The following is a 27,008-nucleotide window of genomic DNA, read 5'->3' as shown; positions in this document are numbered from 1 at the left end:
TGATCGATGTTTCTCTCTCATTGATGTTTCTAACTCTCTATCCCTCTCCCTTCCTCTCTGTAAAAAATCAATACAATATATTTAAAAATTTAAAAAACAAAACAAAAAAAACCTGGGATTTAAAAAAAAAAAAGTGGTGGAAGAAAGAGCCTATGGCTTCTTGATTTGTTCTAAAAGACATTTCTCCATTAAATATCACCCTATTAAGTTTCAGAAATGCATATACCCATTCCAAGCGCTATATCAAAATATACACTGGGCTCTTTTTCCAAAGACTCATACTTTTTCTTCAAGGAATGAAATTCTGTATCTAATCTTAATGCTTAAGGATAGCCTTTCAAAAATAGTTTTCACATACCTATTTATTTACAGAAGCAAGTGAATATCCTTGTTGTTCCTTCATATATATATTCTTTTAGCAATTGTCTAATGTATGGGTTTGAGATTCTTTAAAACTTCAATTGCAGTGTTCAAGCAAGAAGATGCCTCACAACACAATTTTTATAAACGGCATTCAATTTAAAGTAGGTGAAGGCCTTATTATGGGCCTACTATTTAAGCTTCATAAAAAGAAATCTTTTTATCTAGATAGCAAGGTTATATTCTCATTTAAGATTATATATAAAGAAATTCTCATTAAGTCTCCCTTGATTATATGATTCATCAAATATCCTATTATGCATGTTAAGTTTAAATATATAGTATTACTATCTCCTAATGTACAATTTTTAGTGAATTTCCATTATACATATCAAATTAATACTACTATAAAATTTAAGAGTGAGCTTGTTTTGAAATTTCACACATCTCAAATATTGTAAACAACCTATTAAGTCTTAACAGGTGTCTAGTTTTGTTGCCTCAAAACAGGGACAACGATGTTAGACATTCTGCTAAGAATTTAAGTGCCTATTCTGAGAAATGTATTTTTTAAAATATATTTTTATTGATTTCAGAGAGGAAGGGAAGGGAGAGAGAGGTAGAAACATCAATGATGAGAGCTGCCTCCTGCATGCCCCCCACTGGGGATGAGCCTGCAACCCAGGCATGTGCCTTTGACCCTAGAGGAACCTGGGACTCTTCAGTCCATAGGCCAACACTCCATCCACCGAGCCAAACTGGCTAGGGCTGAGAAATGTATTTTTTAATCCCTTAGTATTCTATATGTATTGCATTTGCTTTAGTCATGACCACTAGTCTCTACCATAATACACTACTCTAAAGTTCAAGTGTTGCTTAATTAATTCTTAAACTGTAATTTAGCCTTATCCTAAAATCAAGTGCTTTTTCCATTGTCATTTGACTATGGCTGATCTAACATTTGCTAAGGAGTTCCCAGGAGTTACTGGGTTACTAGTTTCAACTGACCCTGGAAACACTAAATGGCTGCTTTGGTGGCTTTATCTTAATAATATTGAGATCTAGATACATTTGAGAAGACAGGATTAAATTTTTAAAGAACACTCAAGAAGGCTAGGAGCTTTACAAATTACTTTTCAAAATTAGTTTTCAAAATAATAAAAAATTAAGTATCTGCATAGATTGAAATTAGTGCTATAGGCAGTTACCAGAGGTCAGGCCACCCGGATCAAAGAGACTACTAGTCATTTTTCTGATACTTTAGAAACTAATGTCTTCTAAAGTGAGGTCTAAAATGAGTCATACTAATACCAAATTGCACTCACAGAAAGACTCCATTATATTTTGACGTTAGAGCAAGGGATAAACAATTATAACAAATCAAGAACTACTAGAAGTTTAACAGCATGGGTATTACCTTGGTAAAAAATTAATGCTAAAAGTCACTCTAAGGCTATTAATGACCTGTTCTCCTAGTAACAAGGTAGTTTGTCAAATATTTATGTGATATTATCTCTAGTCATTGAAATACCCTTACTGCCTCCTTGCTAAAAACTTTCCACCAGCTTGACACCAGCATTGAAAAACCCCAAATTATCTTCAGCTTTTCAGTGTAATTTTTTTAAGTTTAATTTGAAGCAATTTCACAATTGCTTTTTTATCTTCCCCCCACCCAAATGAGACTTGCTTTGGAGGAGGAGGGGCGGGGGGGGGGGTGGAGGTAGGAAATGCAGATGTACATAGGAGTCAGCTCTTGTGTGAGGGTCATTATCAAAGCCCAATATTTTTAGGCTAATTGCTCCCTAGGTTTTATATTCAAAAATTAATCTCTCTGCATGAAAAAGAAGAGTCCACTACTATATTAAAAATATAGCTTCTATAATTCACTGTTATGAACAACATGAAGCAAATCTACATCACTGGGAAAGAGATATCAAAATGTCTATGTGTGGTGAAAACATTAGGTTAACTATGCATTTTCCAATCAGCTTTACAGAATTTCTCCCAAGTTCCCCTTGAAGAGAATAAATCAGAACAAAGCAGAAGTGTAATTTCAATGAAAAATAAACATGAACCCCCTTCTCCCAAGGATGTGAATTTTAAGGCCCAGGATAGTAGATCCCAAAGGGTTGCAATTTTCCTATCTGTAACAACCTCAAATCAGATAAGATATATAGGAAAATGGACAAGTTGTATATTAACAAAATACAAGACTATCTTGCAGTTTGCCTTAAAAACATCTATTCTAGTGATTTAAGGCAGATATTGAGAAAGCATTATGATTCTTAAAGTAGGAAAAAAATACATATCTCCTCCTATCCCCCTAGAAATTATACCTGCTCAAAACATATCCTTATGGAATTTGCCTTAAGCTCAGAGGTTGAGCTGTTTCACTAGACAATTATAACACAGAAAAGCAACTTGTTCCATACTAATTATCAGAACTCCTGCCCCAGCTTTTTTCAGTTTAAAGAATCATTACACTTAACCCCAGAATATAGCTTGTATTTTAATGGAATACTCAGGTGGATTTTCACTTGAACACTTAAGCCAAGCCTTAGGAGTCTGGGTACGGTGGAAGACCCCAGTTTGGTTTCTGTATTAAAAGAGGGGGGAAAGGAGTTTACCCAGATCATCTCCCCTTAAGTTGTTGGTAATTAAAGCAGGAAACTCATTTGAGAATTAGACAAGATTGAGTTAGATATATTTCATCTCATATTAAAGACCAACTTGAGTAAAAGAGTACCAAGAGAAAATTGAAAACTCCAAGACAGTAATTTTCAGATCAATTTCAGCTTTACTTTGAATTTGTATGTATGCAATTGTGTGCAAAAATAATGTCTGTTCTTGACTTTACTGCAATGTTGACTTTCCTCTTGTAGTACATAAAAATAAACAATTCAAGCTTCTATGTATTTTATTGTTACCAAGCTTCCACAGAACATGTGTGCAAACTTCAGGTTTCCCATCTCAAACTAAGCTAACCAAAAATGCTCAAGTCAGCAAACAGCAAAATGCATTAAAGAGAAACCTCAAATAATCAAACTTTAGAACTAACTTTTTATAATTAAACTAAGTTATTGCTCCTTTCCTTTCATATGCATACACTGGGCTAAAGACTTCCAAAAATAGATCTCATACTTGGCACAGGACATTTAAAAGAAGAAACAAAAACAAAGGAAACAAATTAGAGAAAGGAAAAGAGGTTTACGCTGACTGCAGTGCAAGCTTAGTCCACTTCTTCGATGGTGGGTCCCCCGGAGGCTCCAGACCCGCCGCCGCCAGGGCCGCCTTGGTAAAGTTTGCTGATGATGGGGTTGCACACTCTCTCCAGCTCTTTCTGCTTGTGTTCATACTCATCTTTCTCTGCCATCTGGTTTCGGTCGAGCCAGTTGATCACCTCCTGACACTTGTCGAGGATCTTGTTTTTGTCCTGCTCGCTGATCTTGCCCCTCAGTTTCTCGTCTTCCACCGTCTGCTTGATGTTGTAGGCATAGGACTCCACGGCGTTTTTGGCGGCGACACGGTCGCGATTGGCCTCATCTTCCGATTTGTACCGCTCCGCCTCCTGCACCATCCGGTCGATGTCGTCCTTGCTCAGGCGACCCTTGTCGTTGGTGATGGTGATTTTGTTTTCCTTACCCGTGCTCTTGTCGGCGGCGGTGACGTTGAGGATGCCGTTGGCGTCGATGTCGAAGGTGACCTCGATCTGGGGGACCCCGCGGGGCGCCGGGGGGATCCCGGTCAGGTCGAACTTGCCCAGCAGGTTATTGTCCTTGGTCATGGCCCGTTCGCCCTCGTACACCTGCACCAGCACGCTGCTCTGGTTGTCTGAGTAGGTGGTGAAGGTCTGCGTCTGCTTGGTGGGGATCGTGGTGTTCCTCTTGATGAGGGGGGTCATGACGCCGCCGGCCGTCTCGATGCCCAGCGACAGCGGGGTCACGTCGAGCAGCAGCAGGTCCTGCACGTTCTCCGACTTGTCTCCGATGAGGATGGCCGCCTGCACCGCGGCTCCGTAGGCCACCGCCTCGTCGGGGTTGATGCTCTTGTTCAGCTCCTTGCCGTTGAAGAAATCCTGCAGCAGCTTCTGGATCTTGGGGATGCGGGTGGAGCCGCCAACCAGCACAATCTCCTGGATCTGGCCCTTGTCCAGCTTGGCGTCGCGCAGCGCCTTCTCCACCGGCTCCAGGGTCCCGCGGAAGAGGTCGGCGTTGAGCTCCTCGAAGCGGGCGCGGGTGATGGACGTGTAGAAGTCCACGCCCTCGTACAGCGAGTCGATCTCGATGCTGGCCTGCGTGGACGAGCTCAGGGTGCGCTTGGCGCGCTCGCAGGCCGTGCGCAGCCGCCGCACCGCGCGCTTGTTGGGCCCGATGTCCTTCTTGTGCTTGCGCTTAAACTCCTCCGCCAGGTGGCTCACCATGCGGTTGTCGAAGTCCTCGCCGCCCAGGTGGGTGTCGCCGGCCGTGGACTTCACCTCGAAGATGCCGTCCTCGATGGTCAGGATGGACACGTCAAAGGTGCCGCCGCCCAGGTCGAAGATGAGCACGTTCTTCTCGCCGCCCGCGCAGCCCTTCTTGTCCAGGCCGTAGGCGATGGCCGCCGCCGTGGGCTCGTTGATGATGCGGAGCACGTTGAGGCCCGTGATGGTGCCCGCGTCCTTGGTGGCCTGGCGCTGAGAGTCGTTGAAATAGGCCGGCACGGTGATGACCGCGCTCTGCACCTTGCCGCCCAGGTACGCTTCGGCGATCTCCTTCATCTTGGTGAGGACCATGGAGGAGATCTCCTCCGGGAAAAAAGTCTTGATCTCGCCCTTGTACTCCACCTGCACTTTGGGCTTCCCTCCCTCGCTCACCACCCGGAACGGCCAGTGTTTCATGTCCGACTGCACCGTGGCGTCCTCGAACTTACGTCCGATCAGCCTCTTAGCGTCGAAAATGGTGTTGGTGGGGTTCATGGCCACCTGGTTCTTGGCGGCGTCGCCAATGAGGCGCTCGGTGTCGGTGAAGGCCACGTAGCTGGGGGTGGTGCGGTTGCCCTGGTCGTTGGCGATGATCTCCACCTTGCCGTGTTGGAAGACCCCCACGCACGAGTAGGTGGTCCCCAGGTCGATGCCGATAGCCGGGCCGCGGGCAGACATCCTGACTGAGAGAGAGGCGAGCGGCGTGAGGCGAGAACACCAGGGAGAGAAAACCCGCGGCGTCAACTAACGGTCGCCGTGCACCTGATCCTGGCCGTGCAGCAGCACCTCCCGCTCCGCGCCGCTCGGCTCCCGGCTCTTATAGCCGCCGCCCTGCCGCCCTGTGGGGAATCCCAGAGCCAATCGGCTCCCAGGACCGCCCGCCGAGGCTTGCCTTGGTCGGAGTGACCCGCCCGGGGCCCAACAGCTTTCCAGTGAGTGAGGGGCGGGACCGCGGCCCGCGCCAGGCGCCGAGGGGCGGCCGTTATGCAAATGAGGCCCCGCCCTTGTCTCCTAGCGGCCGGGTCCGCGGCTGCTCTCGCGCTGCCGGGCAGCTTGGGGGCGTTAGGCTCGCACACGCCCCCCGCGCCCCCAGGTGTGTGCGCGTTTTCTCGATCTTTGCCTTCCCTAAGGCGGGATTCGTCAACGTCCTTTAGATTGGCAGGGCACGCGGCCAATGGGCAGCGCGGGCTTCCAAGTGGGGCGGGGAAGGAACGGCTGGGGCGTGGTGGGAGCGGGGCGCGGAAGGGGACCGGGAGAGGGGAGTCACCTGGGATGTTCGCCCAGTTTCTGGGCCCGAAGTGCAGTTCAGCGCCAAGTGAACCGACTACCCGAGCACTCGGGGACAGGGCAGTTCATTGGGTGGGCTGCACCGAGGAAAGAGGGCCAGAACCTGCTATTTTAATGTTGACGTGGCCTCGGCGTGAAGGCGACTCCCCCTAAGTCGGAGGCGAAAAGGAAATAACCCTGGTGTGCTGGGATCGGGCTGCCGGCCGCCCAACATTTTACTGGGCACTTGGCGTACTTCGCAGCGTCTCAGTAGGTGTGAGCGCTCGGTGTAAACTGCCTGGCGGGCGAGGACAGCAGGAGCCCGGGCGGGAGCCCGAGAGAGAGCCCGAAAAGGCCGACCTTCCTCCCCACGCCCCCACTCCCGCGCCGCGCGCAATAGGAACTGGGGAGTGGCTGCAACTCGCCTCCCCAGCGTTTGAACTTTCTCTACCTCGCTTTCCATTTTTTCTGCTGGCCCTGCCCCTTTAAGCTTCCTGATTTCGTCTCCCACTGCTTCTCTCCACTGCTTGTTTTATTTTGGATTTCAAGGGCTTTATCAGCCACTTTGAGTTAATCATGGGATCAATCTATAATCAGACCCTCACGTTTGCTCCCTAAAATAACCCAGCCTCACGCCCAGCCCGCCCCCCCCCCCGCCCGATCCTCTCATCCCCAGCCGCCGCGCACGCGCTCGTGTTTGTGACCCGAGTCGTGTTTGTGACAGCTCGCCCGAGTGAGACTTTCTTTAGCTCACGTTACATTAGAGGCATAAACCCCCAGAGAAGGTAGGTGAAAAGAACAATTCGTTTTCTAAGAGGAGCCTGAGACTAGGGTTGGAAGTCCTGCCTGGCACCCGGTGCCCGGGTAGAAGCTGACTCGGATAAATGGGCTCCTGAAGGAAACAGCAACAACATCGCTGGGCTAACACTTCGCATGGCGGGAGGAAGCCGTAGGCATTTCTTCAACAAGCTTTAAGGGGTGCCATGTGAGAGTAAGAAGACAAATGACACTGTCTTTGTGAGGTTGAGAGTCTAATAAAGAGATAAACGTCATTGGAGAGCAGTGCTATGGGAACACAAAGGAGGGGCACATGCAGACGGGAAAGTGACGGCGAGGGCTTCCTGGGAGAGATGACATGCCGAGCCAGGCGCGGGAGTTTGCCAGCAAAGCGGGGAGGAAAGGCATTGTTTGCATGGGTTGTAGTAGCTGGGGTAAGAGGAAAGCATCGTATCCTGGGGCAACTACAAATCTTATACAGACTGGTGGTCCTACAGGAGCGGGGATGCAAGCAAGAAAGAGCGTCTTCAGGTGGACAGGATGGGTTCAGGAACTTCATCTGCCACGATTTCCACCCCCTGGGGCTATGGGAGGTGGGGAACAGCCTTTGAAAGAGGGTAGGAATGGATAGCCCATATCAAAGTCGTGTAAGACAGTGCTGGAGCAAAGTTTTTGTCTGGGAAACGTAAGTAATCTGTGGCCTAGAAGTAATGTTGCTAGAACCCTATAAAGCAGCGGTTCTCAACCTGTGGGTCCCGACCCCTTTCCGGCCGAACGACCCTTTCACAGGGGCTGCCTAAGACCATCGGAAAATACATATATAATTACATATTGTTTTTGTGATTAATCACTATGCTTTAATTATGTTCAATTTGTAACAATGAAATTGGGGTCACTACAACATGAGGAACTGTATTAAAGGGTGGTGGCATTAGGAAGGTTGAGAACCACTGCAAAGCCTATCAATGAACATTTACCTTTCTCTTACCTAGTTGTATATGTAATCTCCAACATTTAAAAACACGTTTCCTACTAATTTGTTCACCTCATTAGTTAAATAGTATGGTTTTAACCACAATTCCCATCTCCTTTTCCATGGAAAAAAAAATTAAAGAAAAATATGAACTAGGAAATCTTTTAAAGAAAATATTAGGAAGACAAAGATAAAACCAAAAGTTTTCTACTGAAGCTGCCTTAAATTGTGAGTACATGTCTCTTGTTTTTATTCTTGCAAATTATTGTCTTTTATGTAGTTATTTAAAAAGGGGGGATTAGAGGGCTGGAGAACCATCCAAATCTTTGTAGAACTAATATGATGTGATTTAGAAACAGACTCTCAGCTACAACTGAAAGCAGAACTGTAAGAAAAACAAACTCTTCAGATCTCTCACACATTTACCTCAGGCAAGGCAAGATTGCAAAAAGCAAACATGCCAATTGGTATACACAAACACTAAAATTAAAACTTCAGGAGGGAGAGGTTCTTAGTAACTATGTACTATCTCTATGTACAGTTATTACAAACAACTCTTGCTATCTAACGACCACATTCATCTATAACATGGCTTTGTAAAACCACAGTAGCAATTTATCTGTATTTTCATTAGCAATATATCTTTTTTCTGCTCTTTTTACCTAGTAAACATGTTTCACACTTTAGATGGCATCCTGAGCTTTCCCTAAAAAGACGCAGTATTTGCATTTGATCTTATATGAAACTAGAGGCCAGGTGCACAAAATTTGTGCACTGGGGTGGGGGGGCGGTGTCCCTCTACCGGCCTGCACCCTCTCCAATCTGGGACCCCTTGGGGGATGTCTGACTGCCTGTTTAGGCCTGATCTCACAGGTCTCACAATCTGGGACTGCAGGCTCCTAACTGCTCGCCTACCTGCCTGCCTGATTGCCCCTAACGGCTCCCCTGCCAGCCTGATTACCCTCAACTGCCCTCCCCTGCTGGCCTGATTGCCCCCAACTGCCTTCCCCTGCCACGACCCGCCTCCTCCGCTGGGACCCTCCTCCTCCACAAGAGGTGGTGGAGATGCCCGGACAGGCTGCCTATGCCCTGCATAGAGCTGCGGGACCCCCAGGCCTCACCGTGTGGATCAGCTGCCGGGACCTGCCTCTGTGCATGTGGCCATCTTGTGACGAAGTCGTGCGAGGGCGTGACACCACCTAGGCTTTTATTATATAGGATAAACTTTTTTTAGTCCTAGAACATTACCATACACTGAGCATCCTTGGAATTTTTACGTTGTTCTATATTGGTATTGATTTTTTAAAATCTTGTTCTTTTTGATGGTTGTGGCTCAGAATTCATTAAAAATGTAGTCTATTAAAATTACCAACTTAGCAAATTTATGATCAAATAATATTCATCACAGCCAGCACAGTGCAGCAAAACAGGTAAACTCTACTAGTGGGAATGTAAATTAGTACAGTCTTTCTGGAAGGCAATGTGATAATATTTTTTCTTTACTTTAAATGCGATCATATCCTTTATTTAGCATTACCATGTGCGATTCATCCAGAAATAATAGAACATTCAGGTAGTATTATTTATGATAACAACATTAAAGAGGAAATGGCTTAAATATCTGACAATAAGAAAATTATTACATCAATTATAGTATATCTATATGATGAATTATTATGTAGCCATAAAAATTGTTTACAAGAATTTTAATGACACAGAAAAATGTTTTTGACATAATTAAGTGGAAAATAAGATACAAGACTTTTGTAACTTCTTATCCCATATGTAGGATAATCTTATGTATATGAAAAATGCATCAAAATTGGTTCTCTCTAGATGGTAGGATTATCAGTAATTTTTCTAAATACCCTTATGTTTTTACAATTCATTTTTGAAACTTGACTATTAACATTCACTCAAGACAAAGTTTACTAATCCTACTACTTACATAGAAATTACTACTGATTTTCACCAAATGAAATCTGTTTGGCAGATTATAAATATTATGTGTTTCAAAGTATTTTTAAAATCCAAAGGCTGAGGTTCAGCACAGTGTGGAAAAACCAAGAGTTTTAGTATATATCAAACCCTCTTTAATTAATCCTTAACAGCCAGAAAAGTACCTGGAACACAGTAGTGATTCACTAGTTCAATGTTTATTAAAAGTGACCAAAAAAACCTGAATATTTTTCCTGTATAAGAGGAAGGTTATCTGCCTACCTCTTATATTTCTGTACTCAAACTGCAAATATCAAAAGATGAAACAAAGTCACATCTGAAAATACTTGTACTAGAGATACAAAGATGAATAAAATAAGGTCTAAAACTTTGTACATGGATAGTCAGGCTTGCTCTAGGGAGACTAAGAATAAATTTTTCCCCAAATTACTAGGGGAAAATTTTTATGGATTTTTCTGGCACCCTCTCAGTCCCTACCTACCCAGGTTCAACCTTCATAAAGTTTGTGGATTGATTTGAGGAGGTAATGTTGGCCTGAAGAGAAGATGGAGTAAGTAGCAGCCTATAAGTTGAAAACCTATGAGCAAACTGGTGTCAAACTAATTATTATATTTAAGACCTCTGTACATACTGTCATTTTGTAATTCTTGGAAGTATCCTGTCCCAATATGTTTATCCAATCACCTGTCATATAGGAAAAATTTCACTATTTGCTTCTTTGAGTCTTGGAAAACTGTCTTTAAAAGTTACAATTAAATTATGGATACACGGTAGCCTGGGGTAGGACACTACCATTCCTGGCACTGCAGGCTATCAGAACCAAACCTAGAAAAAAGGTTTTTCCAGGAGAGAAATCTGTGACCACAGCAGATTATAAATACCTGCTTCAGTTTTGTAGAGGGCTAACTTGGAGAATAGACTCTTGTGGAATAGTCTGAAATAATCTGAAAGAAGTCAGACTCAATATGCCATTATTGGTGACACTTACTAAATTAAGTGAAATTAAAATTAACTGAAACTATGACAATCATCTTTGAGAACTGATCTGAAATGAAGAGAGTACTCATTGCTGATCACTTGAAACAAAATTAATAAGCTCTTTAAGTGAAAAGAAACAAAATGAATTATACTGGTTAGGAAGTTATTTCTATAAATAAATTGTTTGTTATTCTGAAAAACGAATTAACCAACCCTTTGAAAGAGCTAAATACTATGTCAGTGGATTCTTATAAATATTTATTTTTGTATTATAAAGAAACCTAATTAATGTGTTGCCACCTGTGTTTGCTATGAATTAGTACTTTTGCAGTCACTGTGTATTAAAAAAAAACAGGATTTGGCAGTAATCATTTTAGTAATTCTCTTTGTGTACTTCTGAAGCTTCTCAGGACTACTATAATTAGCTACATCAGATAGTTTATTATTTTGGTATTACAGAATGGAAGGAATTGATAACATTACAGACAAATAATTTTTTTAAAGTCAGGTTGAAAAGTACAGTATAAATAAAAGTAATATACAAACAGTTTAACTTCTGAACATAGAGGAGGGAATTTTATTAGGTAAAAGCAATGGATTAGAAATGTAACAAAAATTCTCCATGTAACCCAATAAACTCCATTTTGTAGTATTATACAGAAAATAATCAAATTGTAGAATGCATTTAAATCACTTGTTATTCCTTATATTCATATTTTAGTAGTCAAAATTTAAGCATATTTATTTTGTGAATCTAATCCTACCAATTAAAAATTATTGAATCTCTACTATATTGATCTGGAACCTTTAATTATTGATAATATTTTTTATCTTTTCTGTTTCCTACTTGTTATAAGTCTGTTGTTCTGTAGGCGTCCTCATGCTCCCAAAAGAGATTAACTCTAGTTTTGTTTTTTCAGAAACTAACAGTTTTCTAAACTTATTTGTTTTATTTTAAAGCAATTGAATTCATATGATTTTGAAATCTTTAGTGGCTTTCTCTTCTCCCTTCTTGCTGCTGGACCCACACATTGTAATTAACTTTTTCTGATTTTTTAATCTAATTATTAGAATGAATATTCAAGTTATCCTATCTTATAGCTAGAGAGTTTAAATTACTTAACCTCTGCATATACTATTATGAATACTCTAAGTTAGATCTCTTTGTGCAACTCCTTATTAAAATATTTGAATAGGTATGAAAACATAATAAACATTTCTGAAAATATATGACATCTTAATATTGTACAATAAAATAATAACAATAATAATAATGAATTGGGTACACAGTTAACCAAAAGTAAAACTACAAGTATACTCACAATAAGAAAATAATATGGCTAGAAATGTATTTTTTGAAAAGTATTTGTAGCCAGGTTAAAATTTCACCAAACATTTCATTTCCCCATGAAAGGACTTTTAAAATGTTAATCATTATTTTATTCGATACTTAGTTGAATTTTATCTTGAAATTTGAAAACTGAGAAACATTAATACTAAAAACAAGTGTTTAACAGAAACTCATTCTGTCCTATTAAGGTATATTGCTAAGTTCAAAAGAAAATAATGCCTTAAGATACACTCTTTTGGTTGTCTGTGAATTGTGAAAATCTACCACTATTGAAGAAATAATATCACTTCTGTTTTTTCCTTCAAGTTAACAGACTTAAAAGGAAGCTTCATTAATATTAATAATCAAGTTTGTATAATATATACAGTAAAAAAAGGGTAAATGTTACATTACAGTAATAATGATATTATCTTTTCTTGTTATTGTTCTTGCTTTTTTTTCTCTGTACCAACATTTTTATTTACATTCTACATATTTTTATGTATTTTTAACTGTCTAAAAGCATTTAATAATATGTAAACTCTGATTCAGATTAAGTTTAGAATTATATGTTTACACAGTTATATGATTACTAGAGGCCCAATGCATGAAATTCGTGCAAGGGGCTCGGCCCTAGTGGCCGTGGTGGCTACCTCAGCCCTCACAGCCCCAGCTTCATCCGGAAGGTCAAGGTCATCTGGAAGGTTGTTCGGCTGCCTGGTCTAATTAGCATATAATGCTTTTATTACTATAGATAGATATTTACAGTAGCCTAGCAAGCCTTTTAGAAGGGACCCTTGAAGATAATCAGCATATAGTTTCATTTTAGTGTAACTTTACCCATTGAAGTCTTATGAATATTCTACTTTTCTTTAGCAGATTTTCCACAGATACTAAGAGAGTCGCCGTGATTCAATTTTGTCACAACAAAGTGATTTCAAAGTGGTCTTTTCTGAGTTTTCTTGGATGCTTGTAACTGGAACATTTGGGGCTGATGAGGTTTGTCAGGAAGACAGAAAAGATGGTGTCACTTCAGATCTGATATTCCTGGGTCTGGATTTAAAGATTATCTGTTGAAGATTGATTCTTCCCCAGGTCCTCTCCAAATTCAGATCTCACTTCTCCAGAGGTTTAGAAGGCCCTATTTCACCACTGCCACACAGAAAAAGACAAAACTCAAGAAAGATAATATTACAAGTTGACTGCTCTGCAAGATACATGTCTTAGGTCAGAATTTTATGGCTTTTGGCATCAGACCAGCACACTATTAATAGAACAAAGAATGGAAACAAAAGCATAGTTCCTAGAACTTGAATTTATTTAATTTCTTCCCCAGTGTAACTTATTAAACCCTTCAAATATAAGGCGTTCTTATCACTCAAATAATTCTCCCAACTATAGGGACACTTTTTCACCCCTTGCATTATCTAAGCTAGAATGGGTAAAGCACATAAATATGTAACATAAAGATAGGATGTCAGCCAGGTAGATGAAAGTAGGGAGGAAGGAAACAGTAAGTGTTTTCCTTCAAATAATTTTACAGTGTACTTTAACTTATTACTGGCAAATCTGTTTGAAACATAGACCTAACAAATTTAAAAGTGAAACATCAAGTTTAACATGGTTTTCTCCAAATATTAAATACTGAATACCCTCTGTAAATGAAAATAAAGTACACACACACAGATTTTTCCTTCAAATTCCTAAATTCACAGCTTCCCTAACCTGCCCCAGTGATTGTGGGTAAAATTATATTTTTTGCAACAACACTTTGCCTTAATTTTTTAACAAAGAAATTGTTTCTTAAAATACTTCCACCCCCCACCCCCACATCAGGGAACATATAAGCATTTGAAAGAAAAGATGACTTTCATAATTTATATGCTTAGAATTATTTCATCTAAAAATGAATTCTGCTAATTCCCATTGGTATAAGCAATTGCTTTAAATAGAATAAAAACATAGTAACTTTTTAAAGTTTAACTGGGGGCTTCATAGGCTGTCTACCTAACTATTCCTTTCTCAATAGGTGAGGATATAGAAATTTTCTCACATAAAATTAATATTCCTGACTCTGAAATGAAACCATGTCCTTTTTTTTGGGGGGGGGGGAGGTCATCCTTTGATTTCCTGTGATTTCTGACTTATTATAATGCCAATTATACATTGATGCATTCAATTCAGAGCCAAGCACTGAGTTATAATCTTCACAACCATCTTTTCCTGTTAACAAATGAGTAAGATAATGAGAAATCATAATGGTTTCCTGCCCCCTAGTGATCTGTGGTGGATTTTGATAGAAAGGATGAACAATTGTCACTAATGAATCTCAATGATTTGGTTTTCCTGAATATAAGGGAACAACTTAAATAGGACTTAAAGTTCTTAAAGCTAAAATCAAGTAAGCAAGTACATATAAATATGTAGGTGGTATTACATTGGTTTAAAATTAGCATGAATTTACAAGCTGCTACAGTCATTTAATTTTTACCAATACAAGTTCTAAATCCTTGCATTTTGCCTCTTGCTAGCATATAGTTTTATAAGTAGCTAAATTTCATCTGGTTTTAGTGAGACTCTTCCCATGTTACCCAGTAAATATGTCCTTGAGTTTGACAGACCATGAAAAGGAGTAACCTAAATTATATAGACATTACCCATTCTTCTAACTTAAAAAATAAAATTTGGCAGCTAGATCCTTGAAGTAGTAGATTTAACACAGAAGTAAAACCTATTGTATAGGCTGTAGAAATCTGGCAATAGATGCAGGACATTAAAATCAATTTCAGTTGGGAGGAAACTCTGACTTAAACCATTAAATAACTGTTCATTTGTTTAAACTTTGCCTCTAGGTTAGGGTGGATATACAGCTGTTTTTTCCTGAAATTATCTTTCATTTCTTTACAAGTACGACTTGTTAAAATTTACACTAGAAAGCCATAGTTGTTTTTTTGTGGTTTTTTTTGTAAATTGAATTACAAATGGCTAGAAAAAAATTTTTAATGTTTTTTATTGACTTTTTTTTTTTTTAGAGAGGAGGGGAGAGATAGAAATATGGATGAGTAACATCTACATCCACAGGCTGCCTCCTGCTCACCCCCTACTGGGGATCGAGCCCAAACCCAGGCATGTGCCTTGACCAGGAATCTAATTGTGGACCTCTTGGTGCTGGGTCAACTTTCAACCAGTGAGCCCCACCAGCTGGACAAAAAGAACAACTTTTGTTTTTAGGCAAATTTTGATTGCTCTATAAACTTTAATCAAATCAGTCACTATATGGTAATTAGGGATTTTGTCTTGTTTTTTAGCCAAAGAAATGAAAAATTTCTTATCCACATCTTTTGTTAAGGCAAAAAGAGGAAACTGTTTATTCTGGGGTCCTGATTTTTCTTGGGAATGTTTTCAAATGATTTGAGTTATTCATCAGTTTCATAATCAGTAAAAGGAAATGAGCGTTGGTGGGGAAAATTAAAACATAAAGGTCAGGAATAAGGAAAAGAGAGGAGGATAGTTCACAAATATAGAAATATGTAAGTTGAATTCAAATTAATTTTTAATTGAGCACCTACCATGGGTCCCAAAAGTGGCTGACAATACCACTGTTTTAAATTTAAATAAAGAAAATGGAAACATATCAGTATTTAGTCTTTATTTCTAAAACATCATCCTGAATGACCCATTCAAATAAAAAGTTTTGTTTTCAACTGATTCTTTTTACATTATTCAGCATGTTCATTAGGTACCCACTATTACCAGCTATGTTACCAGGCACCTCAGCTGAGAGGTGATGAACAAGAAGCACAGTCTCATAGGAGCTTTATCACGTGTTCCTAGGCTGAAAAGGCCCTTCTTTGTACTTCTTGGTAGGTGGAGTATGTAGCTTAGTGGTGAAATACAGAAATGTAGAAATCAGATAGGTCTAGGTTCAAATTCCAACACTCGTATCTAGTATTTAGTTTCTGTGTGGTCTCAGGAAAAAAGTCTCTCTGAACCTCAGTCCCCATCTGAAAAATTAGAATAATACTTACCTCATAAGGCTGTAAAGATTAGAATTACACATGTAAAGCATTTAGCAGCATAAAAAGAGTGCTAACTAAATGGATGCAAGGATTACTAGTGAGAGCCTGGGATGGATGGATCATGGGTTTCCAAATCTGGCCTGCCACTTCAACTTCTTAACACCAAATATAACTCTACTTGCTTCAGTTCCCTGGCATTCATCTGTCACCCTGGCTACTATACCCCAAGTATTAAGGAGAACATACCACAAAGATATGTTCCCACAGAACTTTTCAGTACCTTAGGATCCTAGTAATGCTAGGGTGCCTGCAGAACAGTAGCATTTGTCACTGAGAAGCATTTGGTGATACACAGGAGGTGGGGATGGTGAGGAAAAATGAGGAACTGACCAAAGTAGATTAATGGGGGGGGAAAAAAAGGATTTTAACTCATAAAACCATTTAAAATTAAGAAAAAGAAACCAAATTTCTTTATTCTCAACTATATGTGCACTTACACATTCAGGTTATTTTTCTTTTGGTTGGTACCGATTTAGCTTTTAAAAATAATGACAAGTTTTTGTTTAGCAATTTCACTGTTTTTTTTGGGGGGGGGGGATTTCCCAGAGACCTATTAAATATGGAAGTTCCTTAAGTGATTTAGGGAAACAAGTTATTGTTTTAACCAGGGAGAAAGTTGGCAAAAACTACTACCCTCACTTCCCATCTTTTAGAATATAAAAATTGGTATATTATCTCAAGTATTTAGGCATGTCCTTGGCATGTTCATAATTGTTTTCTTGGGCATTCTATAGCTCTAACTCAATTTTTTAATCTATTCAAATTATTTTTAAAAAGTGTTTTTATTGATTTTTAGAGAGAGGGCGAGGGAGGAAGAGAGAAACATTAATGTGGGATCGAAACATCGATTAGCTGCCTCCTGCACACCCTAGACCAGGGATTGAACCCACAACCCAGCCATGTGTACTGATTGGGAATCAAGCAGCAACCTTTCATCGCACAGGATGATGCCCAACCGAGCCACACTGGCCAGGGCATAATCAAATTATTTTAACCTACCAAATTACTTCAATCTTTACTCAAATCACAGAAAATTTCAAATCTTTAATTTTTTATTCAACTTTTATGACTTGTTCATATTTTTGTCCTCAACCACATTACTTAAATGGGATTTTCCAGGTCAGTCTATTATTTTACCTTTTAATTGGTGCTCTGAGTGCCCTAGCAAACACCTTATTTTAATTCTTTTATTTTTATAACTAGCCCCTGGAATCCTTCTTCTCATTCTTATCTGTATTCAAACTTCACACATTAAACATTAGCCATGTGCTATTTTACTTTATGTGGTAAGGCATTTCTCTGAATAAATGGGTGATTAAGAGTTCTTGTCCACTGCCCCTTGGTTGTGCTTTATTAATCTGAGTTTCTTAGTCGTTTACTACAGAATTATAAACATCTGAGTGGCACTGTAATTGATGGCAAGCTTTTTAGGCACTGACTCAATTACTCTAGAATTTCTTGCTAGAGAACAAAAGTCCTTTTAAGTAAGACTGTGTTTATGAGACAGAAAGAAAAACAAGATTGTGTATTTATCCAGATTTCCCTCTCATTTTTAGATTTGGAGCCCGATCATTCAAATTATAAAGGCAAGAGGAGCACACAGCTTCCATAACCTTGATTCATTGTCTTCACAGCACTAAAGGGCAAGAAACAATAGTAAGCTCCAAAGCTGTAATTCAACCTCAGGAGAGGTAAACAATGAGGAAACTGGGCTGGTCAGAGGTGGTGGATATTTTTCATTCCTCCTAGTTTTAAAAGGCAAGAAAGTAGCCTTTAAATGAACTCTGCCTTAACAAGGAAAACTGTACATTATACTTAAAGCCTGTGCTTCCTCTGTAGCTAGTTCCAGAACAAAAGGTGTTGTTTTCTATAACATGAGACAGAGAAAACAACATTGTTGAGGTGTGGTTTTGTGAACATCTCAGTCATGTAAAATTAGATTGTTTATATATATATAAAGGCCTAATATGCTGTGTCTGACTGATCAGTCAACCGTTCAGTTGACTGCTCGACCAGTCACTATGATGCACACTGACCACCAGGGGGCAGACACTCTGCCCAGGTTAGCTTGCTGCTGGGGTCCGGCCGATCGGGACTGGGCGAGAAGGGCCGGATACACCCTGCAGCCCTCCCGTGATCCCTCCCCGGCCAGCCAGCCCCGATGGGGACTGGGCGAGATGCCCCCAATCGGGACTGGGCAATATGGGCTGGTCACGCCCTGGAGCCAACCTCACGTGGTCCCTCCCCGGCCTCTAAAATGTTTCTTCTAATTAATTTCCTTTCAATGTGCACAAACTCATGCACCGGGCCTCTAGTATTTATATATTTGGTTGCTAATTGTTGGCTATTAGTACATGTCAAAACTTTATATCTCCTTTCCTAACAGAATAGACAATCCATTAGGAAATGGATTGGTAGTATTTAGAAAGAACCCTGTTCTTTTATGATGAAAATGCCATTGCAATACATTTTGATGAGGGTCATGTAAAACAGTGGTCCCAGAGAAAATTGTTTACTATACTAGACAGTTTAGAAATTTGGTTTAAGTTTATCTCTCTACACTATTCTGATTGTCTCTGGGTTTGTTACAGAACTTTTATCAGGTTCCTATCAGTAATGTATATGGCATATTTCATTTTAAGTTGCATTTCAGATTTAATTACTTGCTAAACTACTGTATCCAAAACTAAGATGAATCACTTTTTCTATGTAGCTTTAAAAAGAAAATCCTTGATTTCTCATTTATCTTTTTGTGTATTTTCCCCATCTCTACTTTCCATTTTAATATTGCATGGCTCCTGTACTATTCCTATTAACACCTCAATGTCTCCCCACAAATCTCTGACTCACACTGTGCTCTAATACTTCTCTGTCAACTAAGTCTGTGCTAGTCAATAGATGTCTCAATTCTCCTGGCAACTTGTTCTTTAATGAAAGTTGTATTAAAAAATATGACTTGCATATCTTAAAAATCTGATGTAAAAAAAGAGCAATACTATTTATACTCACAAAATTATACTTTTAAATATAGTAGTTATTTAAAATCCCGTTCATTATAATGGTATTACAATGCAAGTAATTCACATTAAAAGGCATTCTATTCAACAGTTGTGTTTATTGGCGGGTCAGTTAGCCAGTGTTTTAACTCACACGTAATTCATGTAGACCCTGTGTCAGCAATACCTAACAGTAATACTACTTTAACTAAAAAATGATAAACTATTTCCATTTATATGCTCTGTGATTATTTTATAGTCCTCAAATTTTGTAGTCCTTTACAGAAAAAAAAAAAAAAAAAGCATGGTGATAAACTGCAATTTGCCAAAGCACATTTTCTCCAAATCTTAATAGTATGAAACACAAGACAGTTTTTTGCACACTCTCCTTTTATAGAACAACCAGATTTGTAATTTTTTTATTTTATTAATTTTATCAATATACATGGCAGCTTTCTCAAATCTCAAAAGTTCCAAAAGTATGTACTTTTAAAGGTGAAAATCATTTTCTTTAGATGTCATATTCCTAGAGAACTATTAAAATCTATTTATATAAACAAAAATAACTGATAAACTAACACACTTTAGAAATCAGAATATTTTAAATTATTTTAAATGAATACAAGATATGTCTTTTTAATTAACTATCATAGTTAAATTTAATATCACAAAACAAAATGACTTGTCCTCACAAATTTCTCAAATGGAGTAAAGTCATTGGGTTTTACACTTAATATAAGTTTTAAATGTGATTATTAAATGATAATATTTTATCAATTATAGGAAAATATTCATTTATAGGAATTTTCTTAGGTCTATCAATTCTTTTGGGCCAAGTCTGAGCCCATGTCAACCTTCAAGGTTAGATTCAGTGCACCTAACCTGCCTAATAAGAATATGAATTTCATTGATAAGAAGGGGAATAAACAATGGCTCAATCACTGTTCAACTTACCAAAAAGAAAAGATAAAAAAAGCTAAAAGTGAATAGGATAGCTTCAAATAACTAATTACTTTTTAAAATTTAAATAGGAATGGCCAATGATGTTGTTTAAAATTTCACAGGATAACCGTAAAAAAAAAAAAAACAAACCAAAAAAACCCCACATAGAAATAGTGAAGTCATCACCTTATTAATAAAAAACTAAAGTTTAATAGTCATTAAAGGGGTAACAACCACTTGTAGTCTACATTTAAAAGAAATTTTTAATCATAGCTAAAACAAACTAAAAACAAAGAATTCTATTAAGAAAAAACAAAAATGATAAACATTTAATAACACCTAAAATGTAGATACTTAAGATCCTAAACAAAAATATTTAAGGTAAAAGGGCCTTGAAATTTTTTCCAACAATTAATCTTAAGAAATCAATTTCTAAATAGCTCATATCCTTTGCTTTGGTGTTTTTTCTGCTATCAACTAAACATTAGAGCACAGAAAGTGATTTATGTTCTTTTTAAATGCTTGGCATTATAATGTGATCTCATATCTTTTCTCAAATTGAATTTTGCTCCACATATTCCACATGTATACAGATGAACATCCATGTGCTGTTCCAACTGTTCATTATTTGGGAATATCTGAAAGCAGACCTGGCATATAGTCTCACCAGCAGATAAATGAGAAATCATATGCCGTACATGGTCATGCTTTCTGAAGTTTCCTTGATCACAAATGGAACAGACATACCTGGCCATGCCTTTGTGCATATCATTGTGCAGTCGCAACTGACGTTCTCTTAAAAACTGCTTCCCACATGTCTGACACACAAACTGTTTTTCCTTAGTATGAACAGTATAGTGCTCTCTTAGGTGACACCGCTGATAAAATCCTTTTCCACACAGATTACAAAAATGCTTTCGTCTGTGATCTCTTTCATTTTCTTCTATGATAGCATTCTTAAACATATCTTGGTCTAGGCAGCCAGACATATGTTCAACCACTAGATTTTCAGTTTCAAAACGCTGGCCACAATTAGGGCACCGAAAAGGACAGGCAGAATGTTTAAATAACTGCTTTTTTTGGATACTGTTTATCTGGAAATGACTGTCCCTAAAATCATCCAACATTTCAACAAACATATCTCTTATTTCAGACTGCTCATCAGGATTCTCTTCCATGTCCATTTTCTCCTCAGTATTTCCTAACCCATTCATTGTCAGATCTTGGGGTTCTCCACATCTTTGAGCATGTTCCTGAAGTTGTCTACCCTTCACAAGTATTTGTCCACATTTACCACATGCACAGATGTTTTCAATGTGCTTGGCTAGGTAATGAGATGACAGGTCCTCCTCGGTTATTGTGAGTCCGCACAGTTCACAAGATGCATTCTCAGTATCTTCTTGTATTGGACTGCTGTTGTTAGGGGGTCGCGTATTTTCTAAACCACCTCTTTCATCAGCGTTCATTGACATTCGAGGTTTTAGAGTTTTCCTACCACTTTTTTTAATACTGACATCTTCTTCAACATAGTATCTGTAAAATGGCTCTTCAGGTTCGTCTTCTAATTCATCGTTGTCAGTGGATTCATTACAATCTTTATCAGTAACTTTAATAATGTTGAAGTCTTTCAGTTCATCTGTAGGAATATCTTCTGGCTCCATCTTGATAATGATTCTTTTTCTCTCGGCAGCTCTGCTTTTTTCTTCACTGGCTAGTTCAGACTCCACTGTGCTACTCTTTCTGCTTCCAGTGGGTGAAGTCGAATCATCAGCAGGCTGACTTGTGTCTCCTCTGTATTTGTCTGTCTGTGCAGAGTATGTCTTAGAAGAATCCTTTTCACCAAATTCAGCTTTGATATTACTCTCTTTTCCATCTCTAACATCTACTATTCTGTGATAGGATCTCGTGTTTTGATACGAATGTCTGTTAGTACAGGTTAGCACATGCTCATCTAATAATTTTTCACAGCTAAAGCCAAATCCACAACTATCACAGGTAAAACTTCGTCCAAAGCGTCGTGACACACGTTCTTTTGGAGTAGATAATTTGGACACAGAACTTTTTTTACACACGTCAAATAGTGGTTCAGGAAAACTACCCAATTGTAAAGACTCTTCATCAGGCTCTCTGTTATGTGGTGTATTTACTGTTGAACTTGGCTCTGCACACCACCTATTGGCTTCACTGCCATTTCTAGCCACAGTATCTTCATACATTCTCACCCCAAATATCATTTTGCTGTTCTGTTTGCTAGAAGCAGATGATGAACATTTTGAACTAGAACAATCTGCATCCTGTATGTCTTCTAAGCAGTCAGGAACATTGTACAGCTGTAGGTAATTCATGGCCACTTTAAACTGCTCAAAACTGGAGGGAGCTGTCATTATTTTTCCTAAATACATAAATTGCAAAATGAGATCAAAACACTCTGCACTAATTTTCATGTTGCTGAGATTCAGCTGTGCAGTACTATGCTGATGGTTCATGAAAAACATTCTAAAATAGGAGCTACAAGCAGCTAGAACGGCTTTGTGTGCTTGAAAGTAAATGTCATCAATTGCAATACAACAGTCACAGAGAAAACCCCATTCCCTTTGGTTGTTTAGCTGCTGAAGGACGTAGCTGCTGTGGCTGGGCTTTGCCATCTTCTATTAATTAGCGACCTATGTAAAACAAAAATATTACAGTCAGACAAGATATCACAAAAGCACTTGAACAAAAGAATAAATCTGATCATGATTTGTGACTTGTGTCACTTCGCTATTACAGTCAAGGTATGAATCAAGTCTCCCATTCTAATGTAGCAAAATTCAATAATATATATCTGAATCATGTTTTAAATTTGAAAATGAAAAATACTCAGCCATTTATTCAAGCTTCTCATTTTGATTTTAAGAAATACAAGCAAAATCAAGCAAAAACCATCATTTTGGTTTCATTACAACTCTACAAGGGAAAATGTATACTAAATTTGAAAGGAAAAAGACATGAGTTTAAAGGATATAAACAATGAAAGTAAATAAAATAGTAACAAGTTGAAAATTAGTAACTCAACTGCAAAATATTAAAAACTTATTGGATGGTGGACATACAGGAATTATTGCTCATTTTTAAATGTGATAAGGATATTTTATTTTTGTTTATTTTTTTTTTTATTGCTTAAAGTAATACAAAGGGTATTACATATGTGTCCATTTTTCCCCCCCGCCCTAGACAGTCCCCTAGCCTCCCCTAGTTTTGCTTAAAATGAGTCCTATCTTTTAGATATACATACTCATATTTTATAGATGAAATTATATATCTAAAATATACTTGAAAATAAATACAGTGGGTTGGCTGTGGGACTAGAGATGATACGAGATTGGTCATGTACTGATAACTACTAAAGTTGGGAGACAGGTATAATTCAATTCTGTATGTTTGAAAATTTCCTTAGAAAAATTCTATTTCAAAAAACTTATTAAATTACATGGAAATGACACCGAGCAAATAGGTTTGATGACTGCTTTTTTCTTGATTACTGGAGAATCAATAATTCTGTAGAGTCAGAATAGCTGTCTTTTTGCCTTGACTGGTTTTCTCAGTGGTTAGAGCGTTGGCCCACAGAGGAAATGGTCGTGGGTTCGATTCCTGATCAAAGGCCTGTACACCTGGGTTGCAGGCTCGATCTTAGCCCCAAGCCGATTCAACCCATCAATGTGCCTCTCTCACCTCTCTCTCTCCCCGCCCTCTCTGTGCCCCTCCTCCCTCCCTCCCACCCTTTCTCTAAAAAAACAAAACAAAACAAAATCAATGGAAAAAATATCTTCATATGAAGATTAAAAAGTAAAATAAAATAGTTGTCTTTTATTGTTCGATATGCACTGTAGGGTATAAGCAGCAGTGGACCTATTTGAGAAGAGGTGTCTATCCACAGATTGTAAATTTTTCTTAATTTTTTGATTGTTTAAAAACATGTATACAAAAGTAATGCATGCTCACTGCAAATAATTCAAACATAAAAGTATATCGAATAAAAACACACTTTAGACTGTATGCCTCTTCCCAGAGGTAACCTCTCCAAACACTCTGGACTGTATCTTCAATTTCTATGGGTACATACAGAATCAACAGATTTCAGTACCTACCATGTGCCACACATAGTTTTGCTTTTGTTGTATATTTGTTTTTTAAGCCTAATTGGGATCATACTACATACGTTATTTTCTGAAACTAGTTTTTTCTACTTAACAACATATGGTAGATACTATAAGTGTTTTTTAAAATAATAATTTCCTTTTTAAAATATGTTTTTATTGATTTCAGAGAGAGAAAGGGAGAGGGAGAGAAATAGAGAGAGATAGAAACATCAGTGATGAGAAAGAATCATTGATCGGCTGCCTCCTGCACGTTCCCATTTGGGATCAAACCCGCAACCCAGGCATGTGCCCTGACGGGGAATAGAAAGAACCCCTGGTTCATAAGTCGACGATCAACCACAGAGCCAGGCTGGCTGGGCGACACTGTAAGTATTTTTTAGAAATACTTTTTTATTGATTTCAGAGAGAAAAGGAGATGGAGAGAGACAGAAACATCAATGATAAGTGAGAATTATCGCTAGGCCTCCCCCTGGACACTCACCACCAGGGGATTGAGCCCACAACCTGGGCATGCGCCCTGACTGGGAATCGAATCTCAACCTCCCGTCTCATAGCTTGATGCTTAGGCAAAACTGTAAATATTAATGTAGGGAGTTGACTTTAATAAAAAAAGGAAAGGAAAATAGTAAAAGCAGCAGAAGTCCTACAAAGAAGTATTACAAAGCTAAAATAAAATCCAATTTTAGCCTCAATTTCTAATCTGTATATAAAACTTCAGAATCTGTTTTCTACTGAAAAAACAAGTTCCTAGGCAATCTATATATATATATATATAAAAGCCTAAGTGACGGACTGACCGGTCAACTGGTTGGTATGATGCGCAGTGACCACCAGGAGGCAGATGCTCAACACAGGAGCTGCCCCCTGGTGATCAGTGTGCTCTCACAGCCAACCTTCCACCCTGCAGCCGGCCGGCCAACCTCCCGTAGTCCCTACCCCCAGCCGTCCAGCCAACCTCCCATGGTCCCTCCCGATCAGCCCCAATTGCTGGCCAGGCCGAGGGACCCCACCTGTGCACAAATTCATGCACCAGGCCTCTAGTTTGAACATAAAAAGAACATTTAACAATAAATACAGAAATAACATGTTCACTCTTCATCCCCAAACCCTTCAAATCTTGTAGTAATTAAGACAGTATCTGACTTTACTTACTTCACTTGTTTTTTACCTGTTCGTCACAGAACACACGTGGCTCCTTCCCCTTTCCCTACTACTTAAAGACTCATCCAGCCTTCCTTTTCCTGCCTACAGATGGAGTTGTTGCATGGTTAGGGATGCACATGAAATAGTACTGTTGACATGCACTAGTGAAATGAAGATGGCTCAGGTGAACTACTACCTTCTGGAAATTGCAACCACTGTGTCTTTTCTATAAACTAGATGAAGTATTTCAAGTAGGTACAATATTTCAACCTTTTCTGACTCAGATATCTGTGCCCAAACTGTGAGGAATCACATTCAGTATGTACCTAAATACAAAAAGCAATTAATGCACAAGATTTTCACTAGTGTGTTATTTATAATTTCAAATGCCTGATAATAAGGGAGTTGTTAGTAAACCAAGATAAATCCACACTCTAAAATTCAGTCATGTGATCTTTAAAAACTATATTTATGAATGAAAACTGTAGAAGAAAATGAGAAAAGTTTGACCTCCCCGCCTAATCCCAAGCCTATTTTATGTGGGATTCAGAGACCTTTAATGAATAATAAATCAAAGAGAAAGAGGGATAGATATTATCTCAAATTTTTTTCTAGTAATAAGAGTTGTTTAAAATGAAACGAAGTTGTTCAGAGGATAATGAATGCCCTGTGTGGCAGCAGAGACAAAAGTTGCTGAGGACAGTAAGGTACAGTGAAGAGCACAGGCTTTGGATCAGACAGACCTGAACTCTAATCTAGAATTTGCTGCCTTGAGTAACTTGTTTGTTCTCATTGACCCCAAGTTTCCTGAACTGTCAAAGTGGGGGAAAATAATAATTCAAATAATACATCAAACATGAGAATTCATAGAAGCAATGTGTATAGTGTGTACTTGGCATGTAATAATTAATGGAAGTGACAACAGTAGCAGCTGTGTGGTTGTGATGCTTATGTAGATAAGCTTAGCTTCCTTCCAAATAGGAGTCTAGCAGTATGAAAGCCAGCAGTTAATCTGTAAAAACTTTCAGGTTTTAAATATCCTGTGCTTGATATAGTAACATGAAGAGCCTAAAGGTTCCAAGGACTCTTCTAATTAAATGAAAAGCAGTTTTATGGTAACCAAAATTAAAGCAACATAGAAGACCAAGATGAAAGGCACACCTGTAGCTATTGCTGCAATCAATTAAATTTGTGAAAATGTATACATTCTGTGTTAACACAAACACTAAAACAAGAGCATCGATAGCACTTTAATGTCAACTTATTAATAAATATTTACTGAATATTGTACTGAGAGTCAGCATAGCACAGGTATTCTGTAATCTCAAGCACATATCATGCAGGTGATTTTTGAATTTTTCTAGGTTAGTGACTTCACTTAACATGTACTCAGTAAAGTGCCCACTCTGTAGAAGAAGGCTGTGGAGTACCGAAGGGCTCTGGATCAAATAGGCCTGGGTCCACCTGGGTCCCACTGCCTCCAAGTCTCTCCTCATAGAGCTAGAAGCTGAACAAGTGCTGACTGTGTCTAAAAATAACGTAATACTACAGCTTTGAGTCTGACCGAGAACTGTAGTTTGATCAGTGTCATTATGCAAATGTCCAAG

The 27,008-nt window shown here is 38.9% G+C and overlaps 2 protein-coding genes and 1 non-coding gene across 5 annotated transcripts in view; 1 reads left to right on the top strand and 2 right to left on the bottom strand.

Annotated features, from left to right (window-relative positions):
- Nucleotides 1-3,137: 3,137 nt before the first annotated feature.
- HSPA2 (heat shock protein family A (Hsp70) member 2) lies at nt 3,138-5,646 on the bottom strand. Its single transcript, XM_036309769.1, has one exon. The coding sequence runs from the start codon at nt 5,495-5,497 to the stop codon at nt 3,590-3,592; it is 1,908 nt and encodes a 635-aa protein (XP_036165662.1). The 5' UTR covers nt 5,498-5,646; the 3' UTR covers nt 3,138-3,589.
- Nucleotides 5,647-10,804: 5,158 nt separating this feature from the next.
- Nucleotides 10,805-10,873, top strand: LOC118662443. The gene has a single exon (XR_004969773.1). It is a non-coding gene; the product is annotated as a small nucleolar RNA SNORD2 (small nucleolar RNA).
- A 320-nt stretch (nt 10,874-11,193) lies between these two features.
- Nucleotides 11,194-27,008, bottom strand: part of ZBTB1 (zinc finger and BTB domain containing 1) — a 31,358-nt gene continuing 15,543 nt past the window's right edge. Inside the window, exons 2-3 of one of the 3 annotated variants that reach the window (XM_036309755.1) lie at nt 20,867-22,782; nt 11,194-13,254 (exon numbers count right to left, since the gene is read on the bottom strand). In XM_036309755.1, coding sequence (XP_036165648.1) covers nt 13,218-13,254; nt 20,867-22,764 — 1,935 coding nt within the window. In that variant the 5' untranslated portion in view covers nt 22,765-22,782 and the 3' untranslated portion in view covers nt 11,194-13,217. Of the gene's footprint in view, nt 13,255-15,637; nt 16,107-20,309; nt 22,783-27,008 lie in introns of those variants that run through there. The other 2 variants (XM_036309747.1, XM_036309736.1) reach the window with 2 other exon arrangements.

The sequence above is a fragment of the Myotis myotis genome, unplaced genomic scaffold, assembly GCF_014108235.1.
Source record: "Myotis myotis isolate mMyoMyo1 unplaced genomic scaffold, mMyoMyo1.p scaffold_m19_p_1, whole genome shotgun sequence".
NCBI classification, from domain to species: domain Eukaryota; kingdom Metazoa; phylum Chordata; class Mammalia; order Chiroptera; family Vespertilionidae; genus Myotis; species Myotis myotis.
Note: the sequence above shows the minus strand (reverse complement) of the source record. Positions and strands in the feature narration are given on the sequence as shown.